Below are 26889 nucleotides of genomic sequence, written 5' to 3'. Positions count from 1 at the left end.
TGTAATTTAGGAAGAAAAACAGAAATAAAAAGGCTATTGAAGTGCCACATGAGTGAGTTAGCAGTAGAGGGAGTTAACAGTATTGTAAGAACTCTGGCTTCTGGAATTTCCTGAGTTTTGAGTGCCTGACTTTATGACTTGGTACTGCACCAAAACTAAAAATTTCTTTATAAAGAAAGGAGGGAACAAAACCCAATATATTTTGTTTGGGATTTTTCTTCATGCTTTTGACTTTCTCAGCACATCTTATAAACTGCCTAAGCACAACCTTACACCTCTTTGTCTAACATCAGCTAAAGGGAAAGATAAAGTTAATAAGCAGGCCTCAGCAAATCTGTCATACACATTATTGCAGAGCACAGTGTGCTCCAGCTAGCTAGACCCACAACTTTTCACCTACTTTCCATCTACTGCTATCTCTATTCCTCACAAATTAGGGCACGACAATCTGGTCTGTAAACCTTAGAAGCTCCGTGCTCCCATAAAATTAAGACTTAAGTAAAAAACGCCTTTGAAAATGACACGTAAAAGTGGATGTACGGCTTTGCAAATCTAGACAAGGAATTTATACTTGCCATATTTACCTTCCCACTCACTCTTGCTCTTCTTGTATGTTTAGACACAAGCTTTTCACAGTAACAGCTCTGTGCACGCTTCTGATCAAGGCTACTTCTAAATTGGTCCAGGTGTCATAATCTCGTCAAACTCAAGCCCTATCAGCTGTCTACCTGATTCTAGCAGCTTTCTGGACTTTCAAAATACTGAGAGGAAATGCATGCAAGCCTCAAGTACTGTTGTTTATTCCTCTGCTTAACAAGAAGTGAGTCCAATGCAGACTGCTACATTGCAAGGAAAAAAAAGAAAGCTTTTTTTTTTTTTAGTTTATGGCCACACAAACACTGGTTGGGTTACACCATCTGGTCTCATCACGGATAATGTCAGCGTGAACACAGATTATGTGCTTCTCATGCACCTTATAGAAAGGACCTTCAGCTGCTGCAGCTCAACAATGAGTCAGGGACACAATCAGAAGGGAACTGGCATTGTATTTTTTTTTTTATGGATTAATTAAGAGCACAAAACTGCTTGCCCTCCTTAATTACTTTTATATTTTTATTTTTTTACTTTATTAATGGCTTCTGTTGAACCTTATGCATATACAGCTCAGATAGACAAAGAAAACATCATTTCAACTGCTGTTTCCATATACATGCAAGGCAAGCTGCATGTAAACCATTAAGCTGGTTTAAAAGGTGTTCAGAGGCTTCTCCTTGAATAGCATCAGACTCCTCACAGCAGTACTGTGTGATCCTTGAATGTGCTTTGTTTTACTGACACAGAAGACATAAGCCAGTCTAGAAAGTGGCCTTAGAATCTATGTTTATTGTGCAGGTCCCACATAAAGATATGAAATATACGTGATGCATGATATGAGAGCAAATAGGAAATGAAAACCAGAAGACTGCTTGTGTATCCAACTGAAAGAGTATACAGAGCTACCAGAGCAAACAAAATAAGCCAGCCTGAAAAGAAACTTTACAAGCACAAAAGCTATCCTGCACAAAGAGCCAAATACAGCATATGTGCTTCTAAATCTCATCCTATTTTGAGGAATTTAATCATGGATAAGCCTTTTGCTGCCACCTGTACAGAAACCAGTGTTGTACGGAGTACTTCAGGGCAGTGAAAATAAGTGGCATATGAAACATTTGAACTAACAGACATGAATCAAACCAGGAATCCCAACTTTTCTGCTGTGAAAGTTTTACTCATTCATTCCCGCAGATGACACGTTTAATTGTTGTTCAGTAACATTCATTTTCAGGTGAAATATTATTTCAACTTTAGCCTCTTATTTACCCAAAGTAGAAGCTACACAAGCATAAGTGACAGGTATCAGAGAACCAACCTGTGGTAGACCAGAGCAGTTCTTTCAAGAGCTCTTGAGAGACTGCTAGTCTGATGGGGGGGCTCACATCCCTCTTATGCTGAGATCACAAACTTTTTGTTTGTGAAAACTAGTGCTTTCCTGCCTCAGAGGCGCCGGAGCAGAGCCCTGGAGGACCACTGACACCTGGTGGTCACTTCACTCCTTCCAACAGCACCTGCACCTCCCGGCAGGAAACAAGCACGAGCTGAAGTGCAGAAATCACTGAGGTTTGGGGAGAAGTAAAACGGCTTCCTCAGTAATTAGCCTGTATCACAGCGCACAGGTCTGCTAGTGTGAACTAAGCCAGCAATATAAGTGTTCTTATCTGCAATTAACACATTAAAAAAAAAAAGAGGAAAAGGAAAAAATAAAATATAAATTAATTCTAAAGAAAGCTAAGTCATATATACTTAATTTTACTGTGACTTGATCAGATTACATTTTATAGGTGGCCTGACACAAATACATGTCAGGGAAGCATTAAGTTACAGGTCTTACGCCGTGTTTATTAATTTAGTGGAATTTGATGGTTACAAGTAAAGCAGATGAACTGCAATATGCAAACAACAAACTCAGTTAAAAGTGCCAGCACATTAATAGTATTGTTGGATTAAACTCTCTCTAGAGATAATAAAGCTTTTCTAAATAGACCACATTTAATTCAACAAGTTCTTGAGAACAACTGGGTTGTGAAATAAAATTATATAAAACTACCTTTTTGACAAATAAAAATGCACATTTTTTCCTAGGTAGATGTTACTTCTTACTGAAAGGGAGTAATGAGATTCAGGTCTACTTTTTCTAGACAAACTAGTACAATATTAAATAATAAGCAGAAGTATTCAACAATTTTATCCATATTGATATGTGTTTAATGGTGAGACTGTCCAGACCGAAATTGCCTCAGTTCTCTCCAGCAAACTTCAGAGGATCTTCCTGACAATTAAAAGCAATTGTGCAGAGAGACAAGAGCCACCAGCACTGGATCTAAAATGTACTTAGGCCTGTTAGCACTGGTTGATGATAGGCAAACACCAAAAGCTATGCTTTGTTTGTTGCAGCTATATACAACTTGTAAACAAAATTCTAAAGCTTTCAGACATTCATCCAGAACACAAAAATCTTACTAAATTGTCATGAAAATTTTCAGCCCTTCCCAACTGCTTTCTTCGTCATGGTTCAAAGTCTATTTTCAGGTAAATGTAAATTTCTCATTGAAACAGGAGCTCAGTTCAAAACTAATAAAATTCACAGCATCTGCTGAGCAGTGGGAAGTAATCAAAATGTTTTTCTACACCTTTCCTACATGCTACAAGAGTGCAGTTTTGCAAAAAAATCTGCAGTAAAAATCATCTGTCTTCAAACTGACCTATATTTTTCATTTACCACCAACATGACACCTCTCCATAAGTAAACAGATTGCTAAATTACAGCTTCACCTTCAATCTAGGCTACCTAACCAGACTGATAGTGAACTATTTCAAATTACTTTTACAAAATGCATTGTTGTGCATACATTTTCTAGCCAGCTGTGGCACGTTGGGGGCAAACATTTCATAGAGGCACATGCAAATGTTAATGTAGACAAGAAGTGTGCAAAAAACACCCGGTGCTCAGAGTGAAAAAAGAACACTCATACGGAGGCAATTATATCAAGCCACTCCAATGAAAGAAGCAAGCGTGCACCAAGATAGTTTGATTTGATTCTGCCAGAGTTTGCAGCTAAGCCCAAAAGGCTTTTGAAAGACAAGTCTCAGGTTTTTCACTCCCACTTGTATTTCAGCAAAAGTCCAGTACCTGTTGCCCAGTGATGCCCCTGGAGAATTTCACTCATGTGGCCCACAACTCACTGATGTTCTTACCTGTCTTAAGTCTTTTCTTGTACTGTTGCATGAACATACAGTGACAAAAGTGGCTTCACTTTTGAACACATCCTAAAGGTCCAACGGCAAATCAATAGACATTAATCAGTACAGAGAAACTAGCCCCTGTACACAACAGGCACAGAGCCGACGGTCCACTTAAATTCTACTCTGAGCATTTAAAGAGCTATTTTCAGTATTTTAACAATGCTGGTTTCTGCACAATAACGCATTTCACCTACAGTGAAAAGCTATCACATTGCTGCATATCTATTAAATTAAAGCATTATAATTAGGTCAGCTACTGGGTAAAGGAGACGACAACCACTTCAACAAAGCACTGTCACAGTTATAGGTCCTTGGCTGAAAAGAAAGTCTCTTCTTTCCTTTGTTGCCCCCTCAACATACATTTTTGAAAAATATCTCAGCATTACCAACCCAATTATACAACTGCAGGAGATGATTAGTGTGTGAAAATGTTCTAATTCACAGACATAATCTTTCATCTATGTTTATATTTTATTGGGGATATTTTCCTGGGGTGGAGAGATGCCTTCCACTCACCACCAAGGACAGACAGGTCTAAAAATAATTTTGCCTGGTTCTAATCGGTAACATCACGTTGGCAAACCTCTTCCGAAGACACAGGAAAGCAAGATAACCCATTCCCGCCAGGAGGCTGACCAGCAGGGTGGTGCCAAGAACCCTCGGAGCCCTTTTCTTGGCCACACGGAATGCCGTTGGCAGAACAGCTGAGATTAATATATTGTTGACGTGTCCCAAAACTTTGTAAAATGCTTTTCTCTTCACAACACGCTCATAATAGGCTTCCAAGTTGGGCCGCTTTCCATTTCCCCAGTTTCTTCTTGCTAATCCCAGAAACTTCAGGCGATGTAATGTGACGGCAAGTGATACATCTGCCAGACTGAAGAAATCACCACAGAGCCAAGGCTGATTTCCATCTTCTAAGCAGAGATAAAACATAAAGAATTAGGAGCTAATGGAATACAAGCACACATGGAAGCTTCCATGCACTAATATTTAGTTTAGTGCTATTTCAAATTCCGTCTAATAAACACCACCAACACTTCAGGTAAGATATGACTTTAATTGATGAACATTTTAGTAATCCCTGTCCATTCTTTGCACAGTATTGTAGTCTTAGGCTCAGCAGCCAGGACTACATTTGTTAAGGAAAAAAAGAGTGACATTCCAGGTTCATAAATTAAAGCTCACAGTAAACAGTTATTTTCCTCAACTACATTTCTCAAATCTGGATTAAATTAAACAGGACTGGAAAGGAGGAAGGCAGTTTAAATTTTAGTGAAAAGCTACCACTTGTCTGAAGAATTTATCATCTTGCCTATGTCACTCAGCTCTATGGCATTCACTCAAGAACTAAGTCCAGCTAAATTGCTGCAGGCTTTCAAGTCAAAACCAAACAGATCAGATGACTGATCTGCACCAAACACACCAGTTCAGTGAGAAGACAGAGCTTCTACCTCTCCTTCTTTTGTGACCATGGGGTTTCTACAATGAGATGTTTAAGAAGTGACAGATATTCACACTGCCCACCACTAGTCATGAGCAAAGATAGAGACCCCAGGTTCCCTCTACAGTTGAAGGAAAGAGATGAATCTTCCTGGGATGGCTCAGAGCAGTGTCAATGATCTGAACCACCACCACCACCACGTGAAAGGGCTGACCTGTATTGACTACACTGAGAGCTTTTGAAACCCAGGATATGAAAACTAATAGTTACCATAGCTGTCAGCATGAGTATTCTGCTCTAGCCTAGTTCTCAAATAGGACTATGCTGTTCCCTTCTCATTTGTATCCTTTCGCAGTTCTTCCCACACAACAGGCATGCAAAAATGCTGGCACAAACATTCAGCAGCACCTCTCTGGAAACAGAAAAATTTAGCAATCTCCTTTTGCCACCAGAGGAAAGCAACAGTTTGGTACATGGCTGGTACCAGTCCATTTTGACCAGTCAAACAGGTCTGGAAGAAAGGCCTCTCTAGAGAACAAGGTTATCCTAGGTTGATGAAAGCATACCTGGGGATTCATCTAGTGCATTAAGTAAGAATATAGAAAGGAAGACCAAAGAAGCTATCCTTCATGAAAGATACCTGCAGTGGCAGTAGCAGTAATTCAATGAGAGATTCGAGTAGTAGCAAGAGAAGCAGAAGCTACAAGTTTGACCAGGACCTGGAGAAGCACTGATCACAAAGCTCAAAAGTGGGAATACCTCAGACAAAATTCCAAGAGGTGGGCAACAGCCCCATGTTTTACAAAATCCTGTGATCCTGGCAGTTTTCATAAGGTCATCAAAATTGTAGCAGTTGACTCCTTGGAAAGGTTACTTAGCAGAGAAAGCAAGGGGCTGTTGGCAATGGTGACAGATGTAGTTTGCTGAACAAAATCCTTTATGAGTAAAAATATTTTCTGTGACTCTTCCACTGTTGAGTCAGTAGAAAATTTAACCTAGATTTTCAATCACTGGTTCAAACCTATGGTTGTGATAGTAACCGGGAATTATTACAACAGCTCTTTACAGGACTAAATGCAAAAAGTTATTGATTTGAGCAGATGTAGTTGATATTGACTGATGCTTCATGCAGTTCCCAGTGAAGTCAGAGGAAGGACTCCTATTAGTACCACTGGGAGTTGAACCAGGCTCTGAATAAGCAGAAGACTAATCCCATTCAAACAGAATTTAGGATGATGACAAGGATGATGCCTGTGGGCAAAGATCCAGGGGAAGGTCATCAGGGCAGAAGTCCTGGTAGGAATATGTTACAGACCTGCTAGCCATGATGAAATGGCAGAAGAGGCATTCTGCAGGAGGCTGGCAGAAGTCTCTCAATTTCCAACCCCTGTACACATAGGGGACTTCAGCTTGCCAGATGTCTGCTGGAAATACAACACAGCAGAGAGAAGGCAGTCCAGGAGGTGCTCGGGGTGTGTGGAAGAGAACTTGCTCTCAACTGGTAGGTGAGCCTTCCAGGGGCGGTGCCCTGCTAGACCTGTTGTTTGTGAACAGAGAAGGACTCATGGGTGATGTGGTCAGTGGCTGTCTTGGGCATGGTGACCACAAAATGACAAGAGTTTTCAGTTTTGAGTGAAGTAAGGAGAGGTGCCAGCAGAACTGCCATCTTGGACTTCTGGCGGGCAGACTTTGGCCTATTTAGGAGGTTAACTGACAGAGTCCTTTGCAAGTCAATCCTGAAGGGCAAAGCAGCCCAGGAAGGATGTACATGCTTTAAGGAGGAAATCTTAAGGGTACAGGAACAGGCTGTCCCCCTATGCTGGCAGGGAAAAAGACTGGCTTAGTTAAACAAGGAACTTAGGCTGGAACTCAGGGTAACAAAGATCATGTATCACCTCTGCAAGGAGGGAGGTAACTACAAGGATGTTGTGAGGTTATGCACAAGAAAATTATAAGGAAAGCCAAACTAGAACTTTATTTGGATGCTGCAGTTAAAGACAACAAAAGCAGTTTCTGTAAATACATCGGCAGCAAAAGGAGGGCTAAGGAGAGTCTCCATCCTTTGCTCAATGCAGGGGAAAACAGTGTCAGGGGATGAGGAAAAGGTTGAGGTACTTAATGCCTTCTTTGCCTCAGCCTTCAATACAAAACAAGTTGTTCCCAGAACTGGAAGTTAGTGACGGGGAGCTAAGTGAAGCCCCTAAATCCAGGAGCAAATGGTTAGTGACCTGTTATGCCAGTTAGACACCCATGAGTCTATGGGCCCAGATGGGATGTGCCCAAGAGTAAGAAGGGAGCTGGCAAAAGCTTGTCAAACCACTTTCAATCTTTTACCAGCAGTTCTGGTTAAGCAGAGAAGTCCCAGTTGACTGGAAATTAGTGACCCTTCATCTACAAGAAGGGTCAGAAGGAGGATCCAGGAAACTACAGACCTATCATCCTGTCATTGGTACTAGGGAAGGTCATGGAGCAGATCATCCTGAGTGCCATTACATGGCATTTGCAGGACAACCAAGGGAACAGGCCCAGCCAGCATGGGTTTAGAAAAGGCAGGTCCTTTTGTAAGGTTTGACTAACCTGATCTCCTTCTATGACAATGTGATGCACACAGTGGATGAGGAAAAGGCTGTGGTTGTAGTCTACCTAGAAGTCAGTAAAGCCTTTGACACTCCCACAGTATTCTCCTGGAGAAACTGTCTGCTCATGGCTTGGATGGGTGCACTCTTCATTGAGTGAAAACTGGCTGGATGTCCAGGCTCAGAGAATGGAGGTGAATGGAGTTATATCCAGATAGCATCTGCTCACAAGTGGTGTTCTCCAGGGCTCAGTATTGGGGCTGGTCCTGTTTAACATCTTCATCAATGACCTGGATGAGGGGATCCAGTGCACCTTGAGTCAATTTGCAGACGACTCCAAGTTAGGCAGCAGTGTTGATCTGCTGGAGGGTAGGAAGGCTCTACAGAGGGATCAGGACAAGTTGAATTGATGGGCTGAGGACAACTGCATGATATTCATCAAGTCCAAGTACTGGGTCCTGCACTTGGGTCACAACAACTTCATGCAATGCTTCAGGCTTGGGGCAGAGTGGCATGAGAGCTGCTCAGCAGAAATGGTCTTGGGGTTCCTGGCTGACCATGAGCCAGCAGTGTGCCTAGGTGGCCAAGAAGGCCCCCTGTATCTTGGCCTGTATCCAGAACAGGACTAGTGAAGCCATTGTCCTGCTGCACTTGGCACTTGTGAGGTTGCATCTTGAGTACTGTGTTCAGTTCTGGGCCTCTCACTACAAGAACGACATTGAGGTGCTAGAGCAAGTCCAGAGAAGGGCAATGAAGTTGGTGAAGGCTCCGGAGCACAATTCTTATGAGGAGCAACTGAGGGAGCTGTGGTTGTTTAGTCTGGAGGAGACCGAAAGGAGTTAGTTGGAGGTCGGTCTCTTCTGCCACGTCTCAAGTAAAAGGAGGAGAGGAAATGGCCTTAAGTTGCACCACAGGAGGTTCAGATTAGAGATTAGAAATGTTTTTTCACTGAGGGAGTGGTCAGGCATTGGAATAAGTTGCCCAGGACAGTGGTGGAGTAATTGTCTGTGGAAGTGTTCACGTGGTGTCAGGATGTGGCACTTGAGGATATGGTTTAGGAGTGATTATGGCAGTGCTACATTCACAGTTGGACTAGATGATCTTGAAGGTCTCTCTCAACCTTGATGATTCTGTGATTCTGTGAAAACTTGACTTTCATTTGGGTGGATGGCAGGTAAACAGGACTGCTTTCCAACAGGGTAAGGGAAGGGGCTTGCCTAACAATTAAAGCAATTATCCAGGTTGCTCATTCTGCATGTCCACAAATATCAGCAGAGTATTTACACAAGATTGTAATAAATCTACGTTAAACATTAAGGTTGTGGATCATTATAGTGATACTGAGGCCTACAATAACAACATCAGCATTCTCTAGTTTAAGTTTTTCTGATTTTGTTGATAAAATATTGAAAAATTGTGCAGCTAATTATACTCTGCTAAGACTGTGATCAAGCACTCTCACAAGAGAGTGAGAACTCACTGACAGCAACAGTAAAGTAAGCTAGTATTTAAAACAGTATTGATCCCTTTTGTGATGTTAGATCAGTATATACTAAAAGTAACAAATCACACACATTAAAAGCAGTTCTATAATGGTGCTGACAAGTTCACTCAGTCTCCTGAAACACAAGCATCAACAGGATTTAGCAATAATAATAGTTTACCTGGTGTTTCCTCATTTCGACGCTGCAATTCAGTCTCGACCTGATCCAAAACTTTTTCTAGTTCATCCAGAATTTTCTTTAGATATTTTATATTATCATGATCCAGCAGCTTAGACTAAATAGATACACAAGTTAGTGTTTTAATCATCATACAGAGGTTGTATTTTATTAGAGAATCTTTTACTTAAGATACTACAGTGTTTATTCATAAAATGTGATTATTTTCTCCACACAGTCAGCTGGATACCATTTGGATACTGGTGACAATTCAGATAACAGAAGAAAAACATTAGAAATGCTACATATCGAGGTTTGCCTCACCCTGCAGGGTGCTCAACAGCCCAACATCAGCACTGATGTGTACTTACCTTTGAAGTCAGTAGGACCAGTCCAGTACTTCAGCACACACTTGAAGTGTGTAGCTGATCTGGGGGGCAGACTGCTTCATGCCTTGAAGGGTTAAACCACTGCATGACACTACTGGTAATGACAGGTGAAACAAATGTTTACATTGTGACAAAAAAATCTAACACTAACAAGCTCATAATAAAGTGCGGGAATACAAAGAGCTTCCTTACTTTAAGGCGTTTCTGTTTCGCAATATAGGCATCTTGAAGGTCTGGATTTTCTTCTGCAAGTTTCCTCAATTCTGATTCTGTGTTACTTATTTGGCCTGATTGGAAAACAAAACAAAACAAAACAAAACAAAAAAAAAAGAAACAAAGAAAAACAAACACAAAAAATACCACAAAAAACCCAAACCAAACAAAAAAAAGGAATGACAAATATTAGATATCCAAACGTACTCACAAAGCAATCCACAGGGACTGATCAATAGTCTGTGTACAAATACCACACTAAATGGGAAGTGGTACTTCAATACAGCATCAGCTCCAAGTCAGGACTTAAAAACATCATGTTTTGGAAAACTTAACTGCTGCTTAAATTGATCCCACCACACCTTTAGCTCATCAATTTGCAATGTCCTCTATAGGTGCAAAAATGAGGAAATCTTGTTAATACTTTTCTCTTATTCAGAAAAAAGCATTTTGCTGCCAAAATATGTGCTAAATCCATAAAATTCTACTACAAATACATTAGGTCTCTGATGCTTTTGTACCTCAGTTCCTAACACATCTGTCATGCTGTGAAAGTGCAGCCAGGCCAGCACTGAGATTTATTGAAGGTCACTCCAGGTTGCATGCATAATTTCAAAGAAAAAGCCTAAATACCACTGAATATGGTGTTTTCAGTTAGCTAAAATATTATACCAAAGTATGTGATCCCTTTTGGAAATGTTCATTAAGGACTATGTGGGTGTTCTAGAAAAACATTCATTACATGACTTAAGGAATGATGTGAAAAGTTTAAGATAATTTTACTGGTTTCTACTACATGTGTATAGCCTTTTCTCTCCTTAAAATGGGACTTTGTTAGAAAATGCTATACTTACAGACCTAGATTACCAAAAGATAGTGAATAATAAGTCTTCTTCTAAAAATAAGTTTTTCTAGTAATAAACTGAGAACAAAAGAATAATTATAGAGCATGAATCACCTCTCACCGGTACTTGATAATTAAGTTTAGTTCCAATTAAGTCTTATAAATCAAACTGATAAAAATTCTTTCTAGAGAATAATGAACTCACTGTTTTATATATTCACTTCAACCTGATACGGCTGTGAGAGCCATCTTTCAGCATAGTATATGAAGAAATTGAAGGATGTAATCACACAACTAAGATCTTACATATGCAATTAATTATTTGCTTCGATTTGGTACGCATAAACATAATACAGAACTGGTTCATGCCTTATTACATCTAGCAGTCTGAAAAAGATTAGCTTTTCAAAACTGAAAACTAAACCATCAAGGAAAAGTTTGAACGTGCAAAGGAATTGTTCAGGAACATTCACATGCTATTAAAAAAATGCTTCAAATCAAAAAAGTAGGCTATGCTTTAAGTACAAAAAGGTAAGAAAACATCCCAATTTAGATGAGTGATAATTTTAGCTCTACCACTATGAACGTGTGCAAACTGACAACAATTTATACCAGCTAGATGCTAGAGGGTAAGAATATATACAGTGAGAAATGCAGAAGACAAGGTCATAAAGTGAACTATAATAAAGGCACTGACTATTAACATGTAAAACTAGAAAAAAATATCAACAATGCCTATGAGTAAAGCACAATTGCTCAATAAACAGTTAGCATTCATATTTGGGGGAAAAAAACCACTAAACCAGACAGTAAACTGATGTAGGAGAATAATAAATTTCTTGGACAAATGGGAATTGCTTTAAGCTGAAGGAGGGCAAATTTAGATTAGATATTAAGAAAAAATTCTTTACTGTGAAGGGGGTGAAGCACTGGAACAGGTTGCCCAGAGAAGTTGTGCATGTTCCATCCCTGGAAGTCTCCAAGGCCAGGCTGGATAGGCCTTGGAGCAGCCTGCTCTAGTGGACAGTGTCCCTGCCCATGGCAGCGGAGTTGTAACTCCTTTAAGGTCTCCCTTCCAACCCAGGCCATTCTATGATTCTGTGTTACTTCAGCTATGTAATTCATGCAACTATATGGAAAATTAACTGCCTGCCTTTACTTCTGACAACACAAAAGTGTGGCTAAGTTCTAATAAGAGAACTGACTTGCCAAAAATTTTAAGGGGGAGGATAACACAATTTGTTGGAAATAGAATTTCTCAAACTAACACAGTATCACCTTTTATGATATCATGAATTTAGTAACAGTATAGTAGTATTGCATTTCAAAGTCCATGCAGTATTTGACTGTGTTCTACGGATGATTCTAAAATATCATACAAAAAATCAACACAATATAAACCACTGACACTCACAAAAAAATCAAAGATCTCAGGATATAACGTAAACAGGGAATCATCACCCAGCCATGTTGTCAGGATTTGATCCTTGTACTAGAACTACTTAGTTCGTTTGTAATACTTAGAAGGAAACATAAAAACAATATTTAGAAGTTTACCATAGCACAAAAATTAACTCCACAGACACCTCAAAAACGACACTTCCTCTTTCCCATTTTCAAATTATAAGAGACTACACAATCAATAAAAAGTATATGGACAAATCATCAATGACTGCAACTAAAATTCATAAGCTGTGCTCAATATCTTCTGCTTAAGGTGCATTTAAGAAGACGAATGTAATGCAAAAGCCTACTGATAGACAGTCAGAGCTATACCAGTACATACTACGAATTCTGCTGGTAGCATAGGCTGGAATCATGGAGTCCACTGTTAACTCCGGGTGCAGGATGCAGCCATGTGTGTAGGCATCCATAGGCAAGGAGTCTAAAAGCTCTCTATAGTGTTGCACCCTTGGATAATACATGCTCCCCTCTTCTGGCATTAATCTTGGTACTTCCTCTGCAATATAAAGTTAAAAATAAAGTTAAGAGAAGAACCATGTAATTGACCTAAGTTCCTTCAGTGATGTTCAACTGGCACAGATGACACAGCCACAGTTAAGAAAGCTTCACTTGCTCCCCACCGTAACTCAGTAGTGTTATTGCAGCTCAGAGAAATGTATATACACATACTTCATTCTCAAATGTTTTAATAATTCTAATTCCTATGCAGTAACCCACATAAACACATATTTAAGAGGTGTTCAAATCAGAAAACCGGATTCAGCATCTGTTATGTTCTTCTAGGAATGGGCAACCACGACGCACAACCCTATAGTGCTCTAACAGTAGGGCACAGCTGAGGTTCCAGGAAATTGTTAAGGCTGAAACATTACTATTGTTGTAATGCTTGCAAAAATTACAGTATAGGAATCCTACTCAAAGCATGGTTAGAAATATTCCGCACACCACTGAGTTTTACCCTGCCCTCGATCTACCTGAGCCCTGACTCCTCCTTTTTTGATTAAAGCCAGAATTAAATACAAATTATGTTCTCTCAACAATCAAGTTTTCTTCAGGCCTTAGAAATCGCAGCACTAAATCCCTGAAATACAAAATGCTGCCATCTTCACACCTATAAAAAATACAGCTTCCAAAATTGAAGTAGGTTGGGTTTTTTTGGCAATACAGACACAAAGAAATTCAAAAACCTGCACGTGAGCACTTCTGAGGTTTCTCTTCCTGCTTTTTTACCTTTTCACTCCATTTTGGCTCCAAAAATAATTTGCTTATTTTACTTTCATTTTTCCACCCAAGATTATTCTGGAATTAAGCATGTTTCTTCTTATCTTACAGAGAATCTGGACCTGCCTGACAACCATAGTCATGTAGCTTTGTTCAACACTTTATTTTTCATGGCAGTGTCATCTCAGGGTTAGCACAGCACAGTGCTGCTGCCATTCCTGTCTTTCCATCCTTCCTGAAGGGTTAAGGACGACAGTGGTAGGTTTTACTTGAAAGGGTTGAGAAACTGCTGGAAGGCCTTCAGTTCATTTTAAAGGAACGTGTTTTCAGCCCCCGCGGCCAACTATTAGGAGAGCCCATTTATTTGTGAGACTCTAAGCATTTCTGTCCTGAGTGAACCTCCCCGCAGCGATACAGAGCTGCCCCCAGCATTGCTGGCACGCTACGGGGCGAGGGGAAGCATCTCACACCGAAATGCCTGCCGGATTACCATCTACAAACGTCGCTTCCAGGTAATCGATAATCTGCGTTGCCTCACAAATGATGTTTTCCCCATGGATCAGGACAGGTACTTCTCCGGAGGAACTCAAGCGCATGAACCACGGCTCGTTGTGCTCGCTCAGCGGCAGGTTTACATCGTGCTCCTCGCACTTCAGCGCCTTCTCGGCTATTGCCAGCCGCACCTGCAAGGGCACCACGGCTCACCCCGGGGGCAGCAGTCCCCGCACGGCCGAACCCGGCCCGCCTCGGCCGCAGCCAGGGGCGCTTCCTCCCTCCATCCCCCCTACCCGGCTCCCCCGCGGGCGGGCAGGGGCTCTCGGCACGGCGGGAGGGGCGACCCGGGGCCCGCAGGCCGCCGCCCCGCGCCCCCGCCTCCCCCCTCACCTTCTGCGAGGAGAAGGACTGCGTCCAGTGGTATAGCACCAGCGGCGCCATGACAGGCTCGGCTGGGCTCGGCTCGGCTCGGCTCGGCCCGGCCCGCGGCGCCGGGCGGGGCGGAGGCTGCGCGGGCAGGAGCGGCGGCCGGGCCCGCCCCGCGCCGATCCGCTCCTGGAAATCAACAGAAGGGAAAGCCCGGGGGATGCGGAGGACACCCCCTCTTCCCCCGCCGCACTGCTCGGAGAACGACCCTTCCTAAGGGGAAACCGCCCGCAAAGCCGTCTACAGCATCCCCTAGGGAAGCGCAGGAAGATGGATGCGCAAGTGGAAAAGGTCACATGGCAGGATTTTCCCTTTTGTATTTATTTGTTTCTTTTCTTGAACGAGTGCTTCCACTATGAATTTCAGGGACATTGACATCATGTGCTTGGGGAAGAAAAAAAATACTACCGGAAGACATACTGAATGGGACCCTGTGGGCATAGATCCTCTACTGCGAAATGTGTCATAGCAAGAAGGAACACTAAACTAAACACTAAAGATTGAGAATAACGTCTTTTGCTTCCTGACGTGTTCTTTCAATCTCAAGAGAGAAATTTTCTTAATTATTTTTTTTTCTAGACAAAATTATAAAATTGAACAGTTTTGCAAGGCTTTTTTCATTTCCCCTGTGTGAAGGTCCTTTCTGAAAAGCATTTGATAACAATAGCTTCCATCATCAGAAAATGCTTCCTTTGTATTTTACACTGGAGATAGTTTAGAAGATGCAGTTGCTGATAGTATATCCATTAGACACTATCAGCATCATCAAGGAGATTTTAGCAAACTAGAAAGCACGGTGGGATTACAAACTGCAGATTATTGTTCTCTTCATTCTGACTGCTCAATCCCCAGTAAAGGCAACTACTTAAGGCAAGCCTGATAACTCACTCCCACGTGCAATTTCTATGTAACCGATGAACCCCACCAGTAGTATCCCGAAGACCTGACCCTAGTATGTTGAGAGAGACATCCCAATAACAAGTACATTTAAGTTTAAGGGAAATTTTTACTAACGTTAAGCAAGTGAAAGGATTTAAGTCACTGAAAGAGACAAGGTAATGGACAAATCTTATAAATAAAAAAGAGAAGAAACAAAAAGCCAGCTTCCAGCCCTGCACTGGTTCATGTAAGTAGACCCAAGGGCAGCCCGATGCCTTCCCAGAGACTTCTCGGTGCTAGTCACAAACCAAAATAATCTCTTCAGAAGGTCAGGCATGACAAGAGGCTTCTCACAAATACCAGCTGACAGCAGTCAATGCGTTACTGATGGTAAATCCTACATTTTGGGGCATTTAATTTAATTGGAATTCTTCAGAAAGTTGGAGAATGTGTTTAGAATGGATAATAAGAATGCAGTTAATGGAATGAGATAAATACATTATAGCTGGATTTACTTCCCTTTAAGATACATGTCTAAGGTAAGAGTGCTGGAATATGCTCACATACACCAGGGCTTTAACCTGTGACTCACTGACACATGGATATTCTAATGGGTCCCTGCCTAGGTTGCTATACAGCAGTTCCTCACAGCTAGATCTTACAATAACTCAAGGCAAGAAACTGGGATTTATTTATTTATTTATATGCACTAGACACTCTTTCAGGTTTCTGTTTTGCTATTTTTTCTTTAATTTTGCCTTTAAATCAAAATGTCATTTTATCAGTCACCACATAGACCACTACTCCAATTCTCTTGTTCAGCTAATTAATTTAATATCACACATAGACTTCTGAATTATGTTTTGTTACCTGGTTTAGCTGCCTAGAAAGGCAATGAAAGGTATCTATATTATAGTACAATAAAGAAAAAAGGACCAATGCAAACAATATTTCCTACTTCAGACCTGTTCAGTAACAGAGCAGCTGCAATCATATTCAGATGTCTCGTCTTCCTGCAATCTAGTCATCTGTATTGCAATGAAATACAGAAAGGACACTGACCAATTGGAGCAGGTTCTGAAGAGGGCCACCAAGACAATAAGGGTAATGGAGTACCTTTCCTATGAGGAAAGGCTAAGAGAATTGGGATTGTTCAGCCTGGAAAAGAGAAAGCTTAGGAGTGACCTAATTGCAGCTTTCAGTACCTGAAGGGAACCTACAAGAAGGAAGGAGAGGGACTTTTCACAAGAGCGTGTAAGACATTTTACAATAGCCTGTAAGACTTTTTACAAGAGCTAGACAAGGGGGAATGGATTCAAACTGAGAGTAAGTTTAGATTAGATATTACGAAAAAATTCCTTACTTTGAGGGTAGTCAGGCACTGGAACAGGCTGCCCAGAGAAGCTGTGGATGCCCCATCCCTGCAGGTGTTCAAGGACAGGCTGGATGGAGCTCTGAGCAACCTGGTCTAGTAGTGGTGTCCCCGCTCACGTTAGTGGGGCTGGAACAAGATGATCTTTAAGGTCACTTCCAACCCAGGCCATTCTGTGATTCAGTGATAAATACCACCCGTATGTCCATGTTAATAGTCCTGGCTTGTTGTCAACAGCTCAGCTGAACGAGGGAGCGCCTGCCGCCGGGCTCCCCCCAGCCAGGCAGGCAGCTGTTCTCAAGCCTGACCACACGAGGCCTCCCTTTTCCAAATATACGATGCAAAGAACCTTCTCATTCCAGAGATTATGAAGAAGAAAAGGGGCTGATCCCTTTTCGTTCAGGACGAGCACCCAGCCATCCCCCTATGTTTGTTCCCAAGGCCTTCTACCTCCTCATACCTGAAGAAAAGCAAGCAGAAGGGCCAACCTATGAAAAAGCTCACTGCACCCTGGACAACCTTGTTCCACATGCATTTACACAAAGCTTTACACAACTGAAATTAAAGTCTCCATAAAGGCACTTTTAATGTGTATGTGTCATGAATACAAAAGCAGCACACAGCTGCAAATCTGACTGGCATCTTGCATCTGCAAGCAGCCCCTAGCCCTGCCTGATAAAACATTTTTCCAGTCACACTGATGTTCTTGCCCTATTTCTCTACATGGCCTCTCTGGGGTCTGTACATGCTTACAAAAATATATATATATATACACAACCCCCTACAAGTGTCTTTTTAATTCACAAATTTTTACATCATGGGAAAAAAATAACATTTACAGCTAATATTAATAACTAAACAGTACAAAAATCAACTTGATAAACAGTTGTATAAATTGGGTCAAACATCTGGAAATCAGTATTCTGGTAATCAGATTCCTTCTTTACTTCACCTTGCACTCCATGATATTGACAAGAAACATCTAGGCCAGATGTGTCATTAAAGTGATTGATGCAAGTAAAAAATTACTATTTATTTCTAAACAGATTTCGTTGTGCATATTGAAAACCAAGTTTGATTAGATTACAGGGGCAAAAAAATCTTTTTGCTTTTTTCTATGCAGCCAGAGCCATTATAGCTAAAAATTAACTGGATTCTGTTTATGCATCATTAACAGATGCATTGGTTCAGTTCCAAGTGCAGAACTGACCTAATTGACAGTGATGGAGGAGTTAATACTGGTTAGGAAAGTAAGACAGGTTCTGTTCTGGACCTTCTGTCATCAATAGTTATTGACTAAATTCCAGTGGCAGATGCTGCATTACTGTTGATGACATGAGTCAAAAGAACTTAGCATTGAATTCAGATACACAGCTGAGACTTAATATTGACACAAGAACTGTCTTTAATGTGACTGATGAATTAGATATGCAACTACTTAGAAACAGTGAGAGCAAAGATACATCTTGATAGTCCCAGCTGAGACTGTCTGTGCCCTAATTTAACTGCATATAAAACCATGGAGGGATGGCAATTCTAGATAACTGATGCATATTCTCAAGAAATATAATTAATGAGCTACCATTTTACATCCAACAAAATCAACTTATAATAGAATTGATTTAGTCATTTTCAAAGTTACTTAACGTATCATACTAGGTTTTATTCTGGGATTTCATCCCAAAATTCTTTCATGTTTTCTCTAAATACTATAGTCCAACCTGTTCCATGCAGGAGTTTCATATATAAACACTGCTTAATAATTAATTTTTCTACATAAAATTCTTAGAAGTTTTATAGTAAGTCTATTTCAAAATAGTTATTAGTGATTACAATATAACAAAAATATTCATTGTTCTAATGCTATATAAACTTCCATAGTTTTGATGACTGGAATGAATTTTCCTGAAATATAAGGCTTTTAAATCAAACACAGAAAGATACTTAATGTATTTACATAAGGTGAAAAATGTGCAATTTCTTAGCTGTCAACCTTAAAATCTATATATTAACATTAAAGCTTTATCCAATCTATCACTCCTCAAGCTTTTATAGAAACAACATCTTCATTATAAAATCTAACATATCAGCCTAATTCAAAAGAACTAAATCATGTTTTTATAAACTTATCCATGTCTGCTGTCTCTGTGCACAGGTGTAATATGCTGGCTCACGAACTCAGACCATTGCTGAGCTTTTAGGAACAATTCTGTATCCTCATCTGTATCATCACTTCACATGCTTCATCTTCCCACGCATTAACTTAGATGAGTAACCCACATGACTGAAAATTATATTAAAAGGTTCTCCTGTGCTCTGTACCTCTGTGCATAGCATCCAGGTGTTGATTTTTTTATACTGGTTTTAATCTAACAGTGATGACATTTTGTTTGCACAGGACTGTCTGGCACACTGGGTTTTGGCTGCCCATTAGAATTCACATATTACCACAACACAAAAAATGAATGTTAAAAATAGTACCTTCCATTGCCTGTGGCCACAACCAGAGTGTACAACTTTGAGCTAGTAGAAAAGATTAAACAGATGCTGAAACAAAGTCCACCAAAGTTAGAGGGGTGATTTGTAGTGACTTCAGTGGGTCCTCTCTCAGTTCTTAAGCAGGTTCAAATTCTACATCGCACTGCAAAATATAAATATCCAGTAACTGGGATGACAACCAAACACAGAAAGACTTAAGGAAATTTAAGGGGTTAAGTACAATTTTGTAAATGTCCTCTGAAGTCTCATGCAGTATTTTCTCTGACTGGAAAACAATTTTAAAAGATCCTTCCTGAAAAATTATAGAAATCAGATTCTTTCCATCCCTAAAACAAACCCAAAGTTTAATAATTTTCAAAAATTTCTAAAAATCTTTGAAAACATTGTGAAAATTTTAAGTTAATTTGCAAGTAAGTTTAAACTAAACATTTAATCTTGTTCCAGCCAACTTTAAAGCATAATCATGCACTTCCAAACATTTTCATTGACAAGTAAAAAAAAACAGCTGCCACTAAGGAAGCATTAATCATTAAGACAACATAGAAATATAGTTCTCATTTAAATAAGGAAATTGTTATTTCTTCAGCCTTAATTCTTGATATTTGCTCATTACCTTTCTGCAAGCTGGACTAAATAACCAAACACGAACAGGCAAAATATTTCAATTAGCTTCCCTGAAATCTCACTTCATGAGATAGTCAGAAAAATAAAAGTGCTTTGAAAAGCTTAGGTCACCCCCTGTCCCAGAGCACCCTGTGCCAGCACAGCAGCAGGGATGAAGGTTGTTCTATCCTGGCCTATCTGCAGGCTCCACACCACCTCAGAAAAATCATGGGGACTGTCTTGGTAACCCGGCTCACATAGTCTCAGGGAGGGATGGGGGCCTTAAGTGTGGGTAGAATATTTTCTCTTGCTAACATCTTTTTCCCCAATCTAAATCACGTAATTTATGCATGAGTATTGCATTGTCTTTTCAAAGAATAGTACAGCAGAAACAAAAAGAAATTTATAGTGGTCCATTATGATATATCAATTTATTGTATTTACTGAATTTTGAAAAACTAAAGAAATTTTCAATAAGTTCCACTTCTCACAACATCCGTATAAGCCAACTGGAATTTTCATTCCTCATATTTCCCAGTGGAGGGCCCTCCATATGCATGACTTCCTGTACCAGCTCTCATTTCTACGCTTCATAAAGGGAGACTCAGCATTTCTGTTACACAACTTCCATCCTCTCCAGACAGACATCAGGATACTATTTTATTAGGTCTTCAGACAGATTTAAACAACTTCTCCTGCTTTTCTTCAAATTAACAAAATTGTGTTTGATTGATAATTGTTCTTTGAGTTTTCCAGCCTCTTGGCATGCGTTGATGAAAAAGCCCAAAAGAATTGGACTGTTAGTTGACAACAATTCATAACTCCCTAATTTGAGTTCTGACCCAAAGAGACTCCACTTTAAATTACTATTTTATTCTCTACTCTTCTTTCTCAACCTTGGTATAGGTGTTTAAGAGTAAATCACTATTTATGGTTTAGGTGTCCTGACTACCAAGAATGGTCAAACTCCCTTGTTTTGGAGAAAAAAGTATGTTGTGGCACCCAGGTATTTCAAATGAAGTTAACTCCAACACAAGTAATGATAATTTAAGAAACTGAGATTCTTTGACTTGATTGTTACAAACTATCTGTGCCACTTAAAACCTTAAATTTTCAATGCTTGAAATAACAGCAGAATGTAAAACAGCTGCGCAAATTCATTATCAAATATCATGCAAACACAACATTCACCTAACTCCCCCTGTAAGCAAGACCTTCATTTGTGAAAGTATAAATAGGACAAGATACAGTTTTGGGCAGCAATAGATCTGGGCACCGAATTGCTGTCTATGTTCTTTTGGCACTGACTGAAACATGCTGGCATGATTTTTTCTCAACTGCATAACGTCACTCACAAATAGAGAACAAATTCCAGAGCTACTGCTCTGAAAGCATACTTCTCTCTTCACATTTAAAGAAATGTCAATGAGATTTTCTAAAGAAAAAGAGGCAGTATATTAATGCCAGCTGAAGGCAGTAATATTTGCTATTTGACATTTACTGAGTTATCTGAGAAAAAAAAAAGCACTATACAGAGAAAGGGATGAATTTAAATCCCGTGTGTGTAACTGATACAAATGAAAGTATGAAGTTGTCTCCATGCCCTGTGCAAGTGCAAGGGAGAAGTGAGGGCAGCAGGCGATGGTATGTGTCTGAAATAACAAACCCTTTCCACTAACACCCTGGCTAATGCACCGGTGTGGAGGCAAAGCCAGAGGAGAGAAGCTGCAGAAGCTGAAGTGAGCTTTTCAAATTTTACAGAGATGTGCAAACTGGAGTGGGAGTGGAGGAGGACGCAATGCCTTGGCTTAATTCCTGTAGCGTCCTGTCAAGTCCAGTGGTCAGAGCACAAAAGCAGTATTTGACCGGTGTGTTACAGTCCTCAGAGCAAAATAAAAGCATTATAAAAGCTTAGAAGCTATATTAATACAAGTTAATATGAACAGAGCTTAGGGACAAGGAAGTGAGAACATTCTCTTGGCCCAGAGGGGATAATCTATCTTTTCAAGATGAAGAAATTAGCAGGTTTTTTTCTTGGCCTTGAATAATTAAATTTTTCCCTCTTACATGTTAGATAGGCCACTGCCACAGACCTTCAAGGCTATCTTACTTTATTTCAATATACTGCACAAAGTGAGAAATAACTGGAACTGGAAAAAACTTTTTGAATCTCAGCCTCTCTCTGACTTCACTTTACAATACATTTGTATCTTGGTGCAGTGTTTTAATACTGTGATTAAATTTGTATTCCCCCTAAACTGCATTTTGTTTGAACTCCCTGGCTTGTGATCCCGTTTCCCCTGGTTTTCTTGATGTCAGCTTCTTCACTGCCGGCAGAAGATCCCTCCAAACCGCAGCTGCATTTGTAAATGTTTCATCAAAGGCTCTGAACGTCTGGTAAGCAGCAGACCTGGTGGGTGCTACGAATGTGATCTGGGTCTATCTCGGGGAAGAACAGCATGACCATATTTACTGCTGATGCTATTCTGGGGGCTGTATGACGTGCTTCTCCCCTCTGGCTGAGCAACACTTGCCCATTTGTCTTTCAACACTCACTCCAAGCATGACAGGATAAAATAAAACAAAATTTACTGGTAGCAAGCTTACTTGCATATTGAAGACTTCCATTTTAACAACCTGATCACGCAAACACACAGTCTTATTTCAATAACCACGTTAAACAATTTGTACTCTAGGTAGATCAGATTCCTAGGTTACATTAAAAGAAAATAAGCTAAATAAAAACTACCTCATAAAATAATTCAAATTAACATGGGGGCACAAGTTTATTTGTCCCCATAAATGAAATCTTAACTAAGGATGGTGGCAACAGCAACACAGTAGTTACAGATCTGCACACCACCTCCAAATGCGGACATCATCTGTGTCTCCCAAAAACTGTGAAAATAGGTGGGAAAATACTGCACTTCTTGAAGCAATCATGCACATAGGATCACCTCTTCCAAAATCAGGCAAGTAGTTTACAAACTGAAACTCACTCAGTAGCCAGCAGAATGAGCCAGGCACTTCCAGTGATTGATTAAACCCAACCTAGCGCAAGATCTGTGCAAGACTTTGTAAGAGAAAGGAAAAAAAAAAAAAAGAAAAAAAAATGAAAAACCCAACAAAATTTCAGATTAAAATCACATGCACATTTTCACACTTCAAGTGTTATCATTTTGCCAATATTAATATTTTTTTTTAAATCTATGTATATGCCACTGATACTGTATGGCACAGAAAAGGTCACTTTTTTCTTCTATTAAGCCTATAAAAATAAATCTTCAGCACTAAAACTGGATACTGAAATTTTGAGTAGGAAAATCCTGATGTAATAAATTTTAAAAAATGGCTAACATTTTTTAAATATTTCATTTGGCTCAATCTTTCAAATATGCAACCAACTGTTAAAGATTAAATCTGATTACAAGTTTTATGAGACAAATAAACTGCAGTCTCAAACACACAAAACCAAAACCATATCCCTTTCTATATGAAAACAAAACTGCAACCCCCAGCTTCTAACTTCAGCATGTTGTATCACAGAACCACAGTCCTCCAGCTCTATTAAATTCTTGTTTTCATGGCAGAACCTCATAGAAGCAAAAATAGCAGACAGATAACTGTGTGTGAATTAATAAATTTTTGCAGTGTTATCATATGAAACAAAGGAATTTCAAAATTAATTTTCGTTCTCAAATCAACTGAAAAAAACTTTGTACCTAACATAGCCAAATATCATGCAGATTAATGCCACCGACAAATTTTAAAATTAATAACCTAAAACACAAACTAAGGCAATCTCCACAATGGACTTCACAGCACTGCTGATTTTAGGCATACCTACAAGTGAAAGATTTAGTGATAAATACATGCCTAACTAAATACAAATGATTATTCTGTAAGTCAATTATATTTTTTAGGCATTCAGACATAATAGAACATCATATAATAGTTTTCCAAATACACCGTATTATTAGGAAGTGTAGTGGGTTAACATACACTTTGTGATTACAGCAGACAGTGTCATAGAAGAGGTATTTTTATATTTGGTATGAATCTTAAATGCCACTGTTACATGCTGAATATACAGTATAGCTAGGTTACAAAAACTTAAATAATGGATACTTTTTCATACAGGACCTTTTGTACAAGATCATAAGCTTCTACATAAAGGGAATTTATTTACTATGAGAACTACAGTTACTAAAGGATGATACTTTGAAAAAGTGCACTAGGAAACCTGGGTTAGACTCCATACCTAAAATGACATGTTTTCTACTAAAAAAAGACAAGATTACTTTTAAACAAAACTAAGGCTCAAAACTCTCCCAGTCACACAGTTTCTCTTTAGAAAAAAATAATGCAAATACTGATTTGTCCAATGTCTTTCTTGTACTTGCCAGAAGCAGAGATATACATAATTTATTCACATGCAGAGCTGCAAACACAATTTCACATGACTTCACCAAAATAAGAGCATAAAAACTGTACTGCACCTGCAGAATACAGAGAGAGTCACCCAAAATTCTGCACTGGTGGTTGTGCCTTCCAAAGAGCAGAATCTAATCTTTAAGCTGAAATAGAAAACTATTTTGCAGCAACATGACATTACATTAAGTGCATTTGCTAAGAAAGTCAGTTTTCAAGATGCAAAAGGGGCTGATACTGTAATCCACATGGTGAACAGGTTTCTTCATCATATAAAAATATCATGACATTATGTTATGAGCACTTAAAAAGCCAACAGAACAGAAGCAAGTCAAGAATAAATGAAATCTCATACCAGCTGGGAGGTTTAAATCATTTGTTAGGCTGATTATGATGCACTAACCCTTGCTATATTTTTTCATGTAAAATTAAAATACGTTCAGGTGTTTGACTTGTGTGTTAACTGTGGTGAGAACAATTTTCTTCCCTGGGACAAATATTCCTGGATAAGCATAAGAAACTTATCAATAGAAGAAACTTATCAATAGTGTGCACTTACTAACTCTGGCATAACAAGCATCTGTTTGTCTTTTACTGTTTTATCAAAAATCAGTTAGAGTAAGCCGCATTATCCTCACCAAAGTTTAAGCAGATTGAGGGAGTGGCTTTCTATTAATGGTCTTTGCAGTGTAGCCTGCTTAGCCCCATGGTAGTGTCCTCTAAAGCTCAATTCCTCTATTGGAGACTTTGTTAATAGAAACCTATCTCAGAAGTGACTACACTGTGCATGAAAGCATCCATATTATATTCATCGTCAAAGAGCAAAACCCTCAGCGTTTGCATCTCTGGTAGCATTTGCCTTTTCTACATCATCATCTGAAAGAAAACCCCAAAACATTGTCATAATTAGAATGATAATGATTTTCAATTAATTTCACAAATGGATTCACTCAGAAGAACAGTTAACCAATTTCGTGAGGTATAAGAAGCACCAACACTAATTCATTGGTGAAAGGCAACAGCTGCTTGTTCTGCTTCAGCACGGCAAAACAGGAGTGTGACAGCCATGGCCAGCAACATGTATTTTAAAATTATAAATATTATATCTATTTGCTATTTAAACATTAATTGATCATCTTTAAATTAAAAATAAAAGCATTTCCATTTTTATAAGAAAAAAAAGAAGTCACAAGACAGACCTCATGGTAAGACAAAATTAGGTATGGATACAGACAGATATATGGCCTCATCCCTGTGTCTGATAAAATCTGCCAGATGAAATCAAGACAGATTATAAGGAACTGCAAGGTCCAGGGAGCAGCTGGAGAGGTGTGATCCCTATAGAAGTTAGCACAGATCTTGAGGTGCACTCACCATTGCAAAGGTATCCCGGTGTGACCACAGACCCCTGGTCTTCTTCACTGGAGTCAGGAGAGGGAAACAGTGGAGCTGAGACTGTCTGCCAGAGAAGGAATTCTCTCTGTGAAGGTCTGCAATCACTGGTGATGAAAATACTAACTAATGAAGGAGGATTTTCAATTAATAGGTGGCCTAAAGCATGGCAAAAGGCCTAGATTTCTGGGAAGATATAAGTGGCTCTCAATAGAGGTATTCAGAAAAATAGCACCATGGTGAGCAGAAAGGCTGCTGAACTTCTTTTTCCTACGCTATTAAAGCAGCACGGATGAAAATTATTTAACCCACTAACTAGTTTACATGAAAATTACCAGAGGAATTAAGATCTCAAAAGTATGACATTCCTACAATTTGAAACAAAGGAAAGCCACAAAATACACATCCAGGCAGAAAAGAGATGCTGTGCACACCACTAACAAATACTAAACCACCCCTATTCTTACCTGTTGTGAGAGCTAATACAAACCCTCCAAACAATTAGAAAAGCTTCAATCAGGTCTTGGACCTCCTCAGGCACCTGGAAAATCTGTAGGACATGGCAATGCAGGACTCTAGAGCTTTGGGTCCTGCTGCTAGTTAGTTCTTCAAAGCACAGAACAGGGTGAAGATGGAGGACTTCAACAACAAAGGGACCTGTTGGGAAGGTACTACAGGGTCATTACAGTATAGAAACATAGAATCATAGAGTGGTTTGGGTATTAAGGGGCCTCAAAATCATCTCATTCCAAGCACCCTGCCATGTGCAGGGGGACATCTTCCAGTAGACCAGATTGGTCATAGCCCAATCCAACCTGGCCTTGAACATTTCCAGGGACTGGGCATCCACAAACTCTTTGGGCAACCTGTTCTGGTGCCTCAAAGTAAAGAATTTTTTCCTAATATCTAGTGTAAACCTACTCTCTTTCAGATTTCTTTGAAACCATTCCCCATTGTCCTGTCACTACATGCCCTTTTAAATAGTCTCTCTCCATGTTTCTTGTAGGTTCCCTTCAGGTACTGGAAGACCGTTGTACAGGGAAAAGTTTTGTAACCAAGCAGATAAGTGACTACGTCAAATCTGGACTATCTTTTAGTTTTAATCGATGCGGGGTAAACTGACTGAAAACACAAGACTAA

At 39.7% G+C, this 26889-nt stretch overlaps 1 protein-coding gene and 1 long non-coding RNA gene across 2 annotated transcripts; both read right to left on the bottom strand.

The window, feature by feature from the left end:
- Window positions 1-1358: 1358 nt before the first annotated feature.
- Window positions 1359-14792, bottom strand: GDAP1 (ganglioside induced differentiation associated protein 1). The gene is made up of 6 exons (XM_027722058.2): window positions 14538-14792; window positions 14143-14335; window positions 12754-12927; window positions 10103-10197; window positions 9525-9639; window positions 1359-4757 (listed from the first exon to the last, which is right to left on the bottom strand). Exons 1-6 carry the CDS (start codon window positions 14586-14588, stop codon window positions 4375-4377), a joined length of 1011 nt encoding a protein of 336 aa, XP_027577859.1. The 5' UTR covers window positions 14589-14792; the 3' UTR covers window positions 1359-4374.
- Window positions 14793-18639: 3847 nt separating this feature from the next.
- On the bottom strand, window positions 18640-26614 carry LOC120322970. Its single transcript, XR_005562985.1, has 4 exons — window positions 25732-26614; window positions 24426-24503; window positions 22926-22999; window positions 18640-19465 (listed from the first exon to the last, which is right to left on the bottom strand). It is a non-coding gene; the product is annotated as an uncharacterized LOC120322970 (long non-coding RNA).
- Window positions 26615-26889: the final 275 nt, after the last annotated feature.

Source organism: Pipra filicauda, unplaced genomic scaffold (genome assembly GCF_003945595.2).
Source record: "Pipra filicauda isolate LSUMZ 115617 unplaced genomic scaffold, ASM394559v2 scaffold177_size2800117_pilon, whole genome shotgun sequence".
Taxonomy (NCBI): Eukaryota; Metazoa; Chordata; class Aves; order Passeriformes; family Pipridae; genus Pipra; species Pipra filicauda.
Note: the sequence above shows the minus strand (reverse complement) of the source record. Positions and strands in the feature narration are given on the sequence as shown.

Coding starts and splice junctions, on each gene's coding strand:
- GDAP1 (XM_027722058.2), bottom strand. CDS start 14,588: ATGGCGCCGCTGGTGCTATACCACTGGACGCAGTCCTTCTCCTCGCAG. Junction 12,928..14,142: donor GGAAGCGACGTTTGTAGATG/GTAATCCGGCAG, acceptor TTTATATTGCAG/AGGAAGTACCAAGATTAATG. Junction 4,758..9,524: donor TCGAAATGAGGAAACACCAG/GTAAACTATTAT, acceptor ATCTCTGCTTAG/AAGATGGAAATCAGCCTTGG.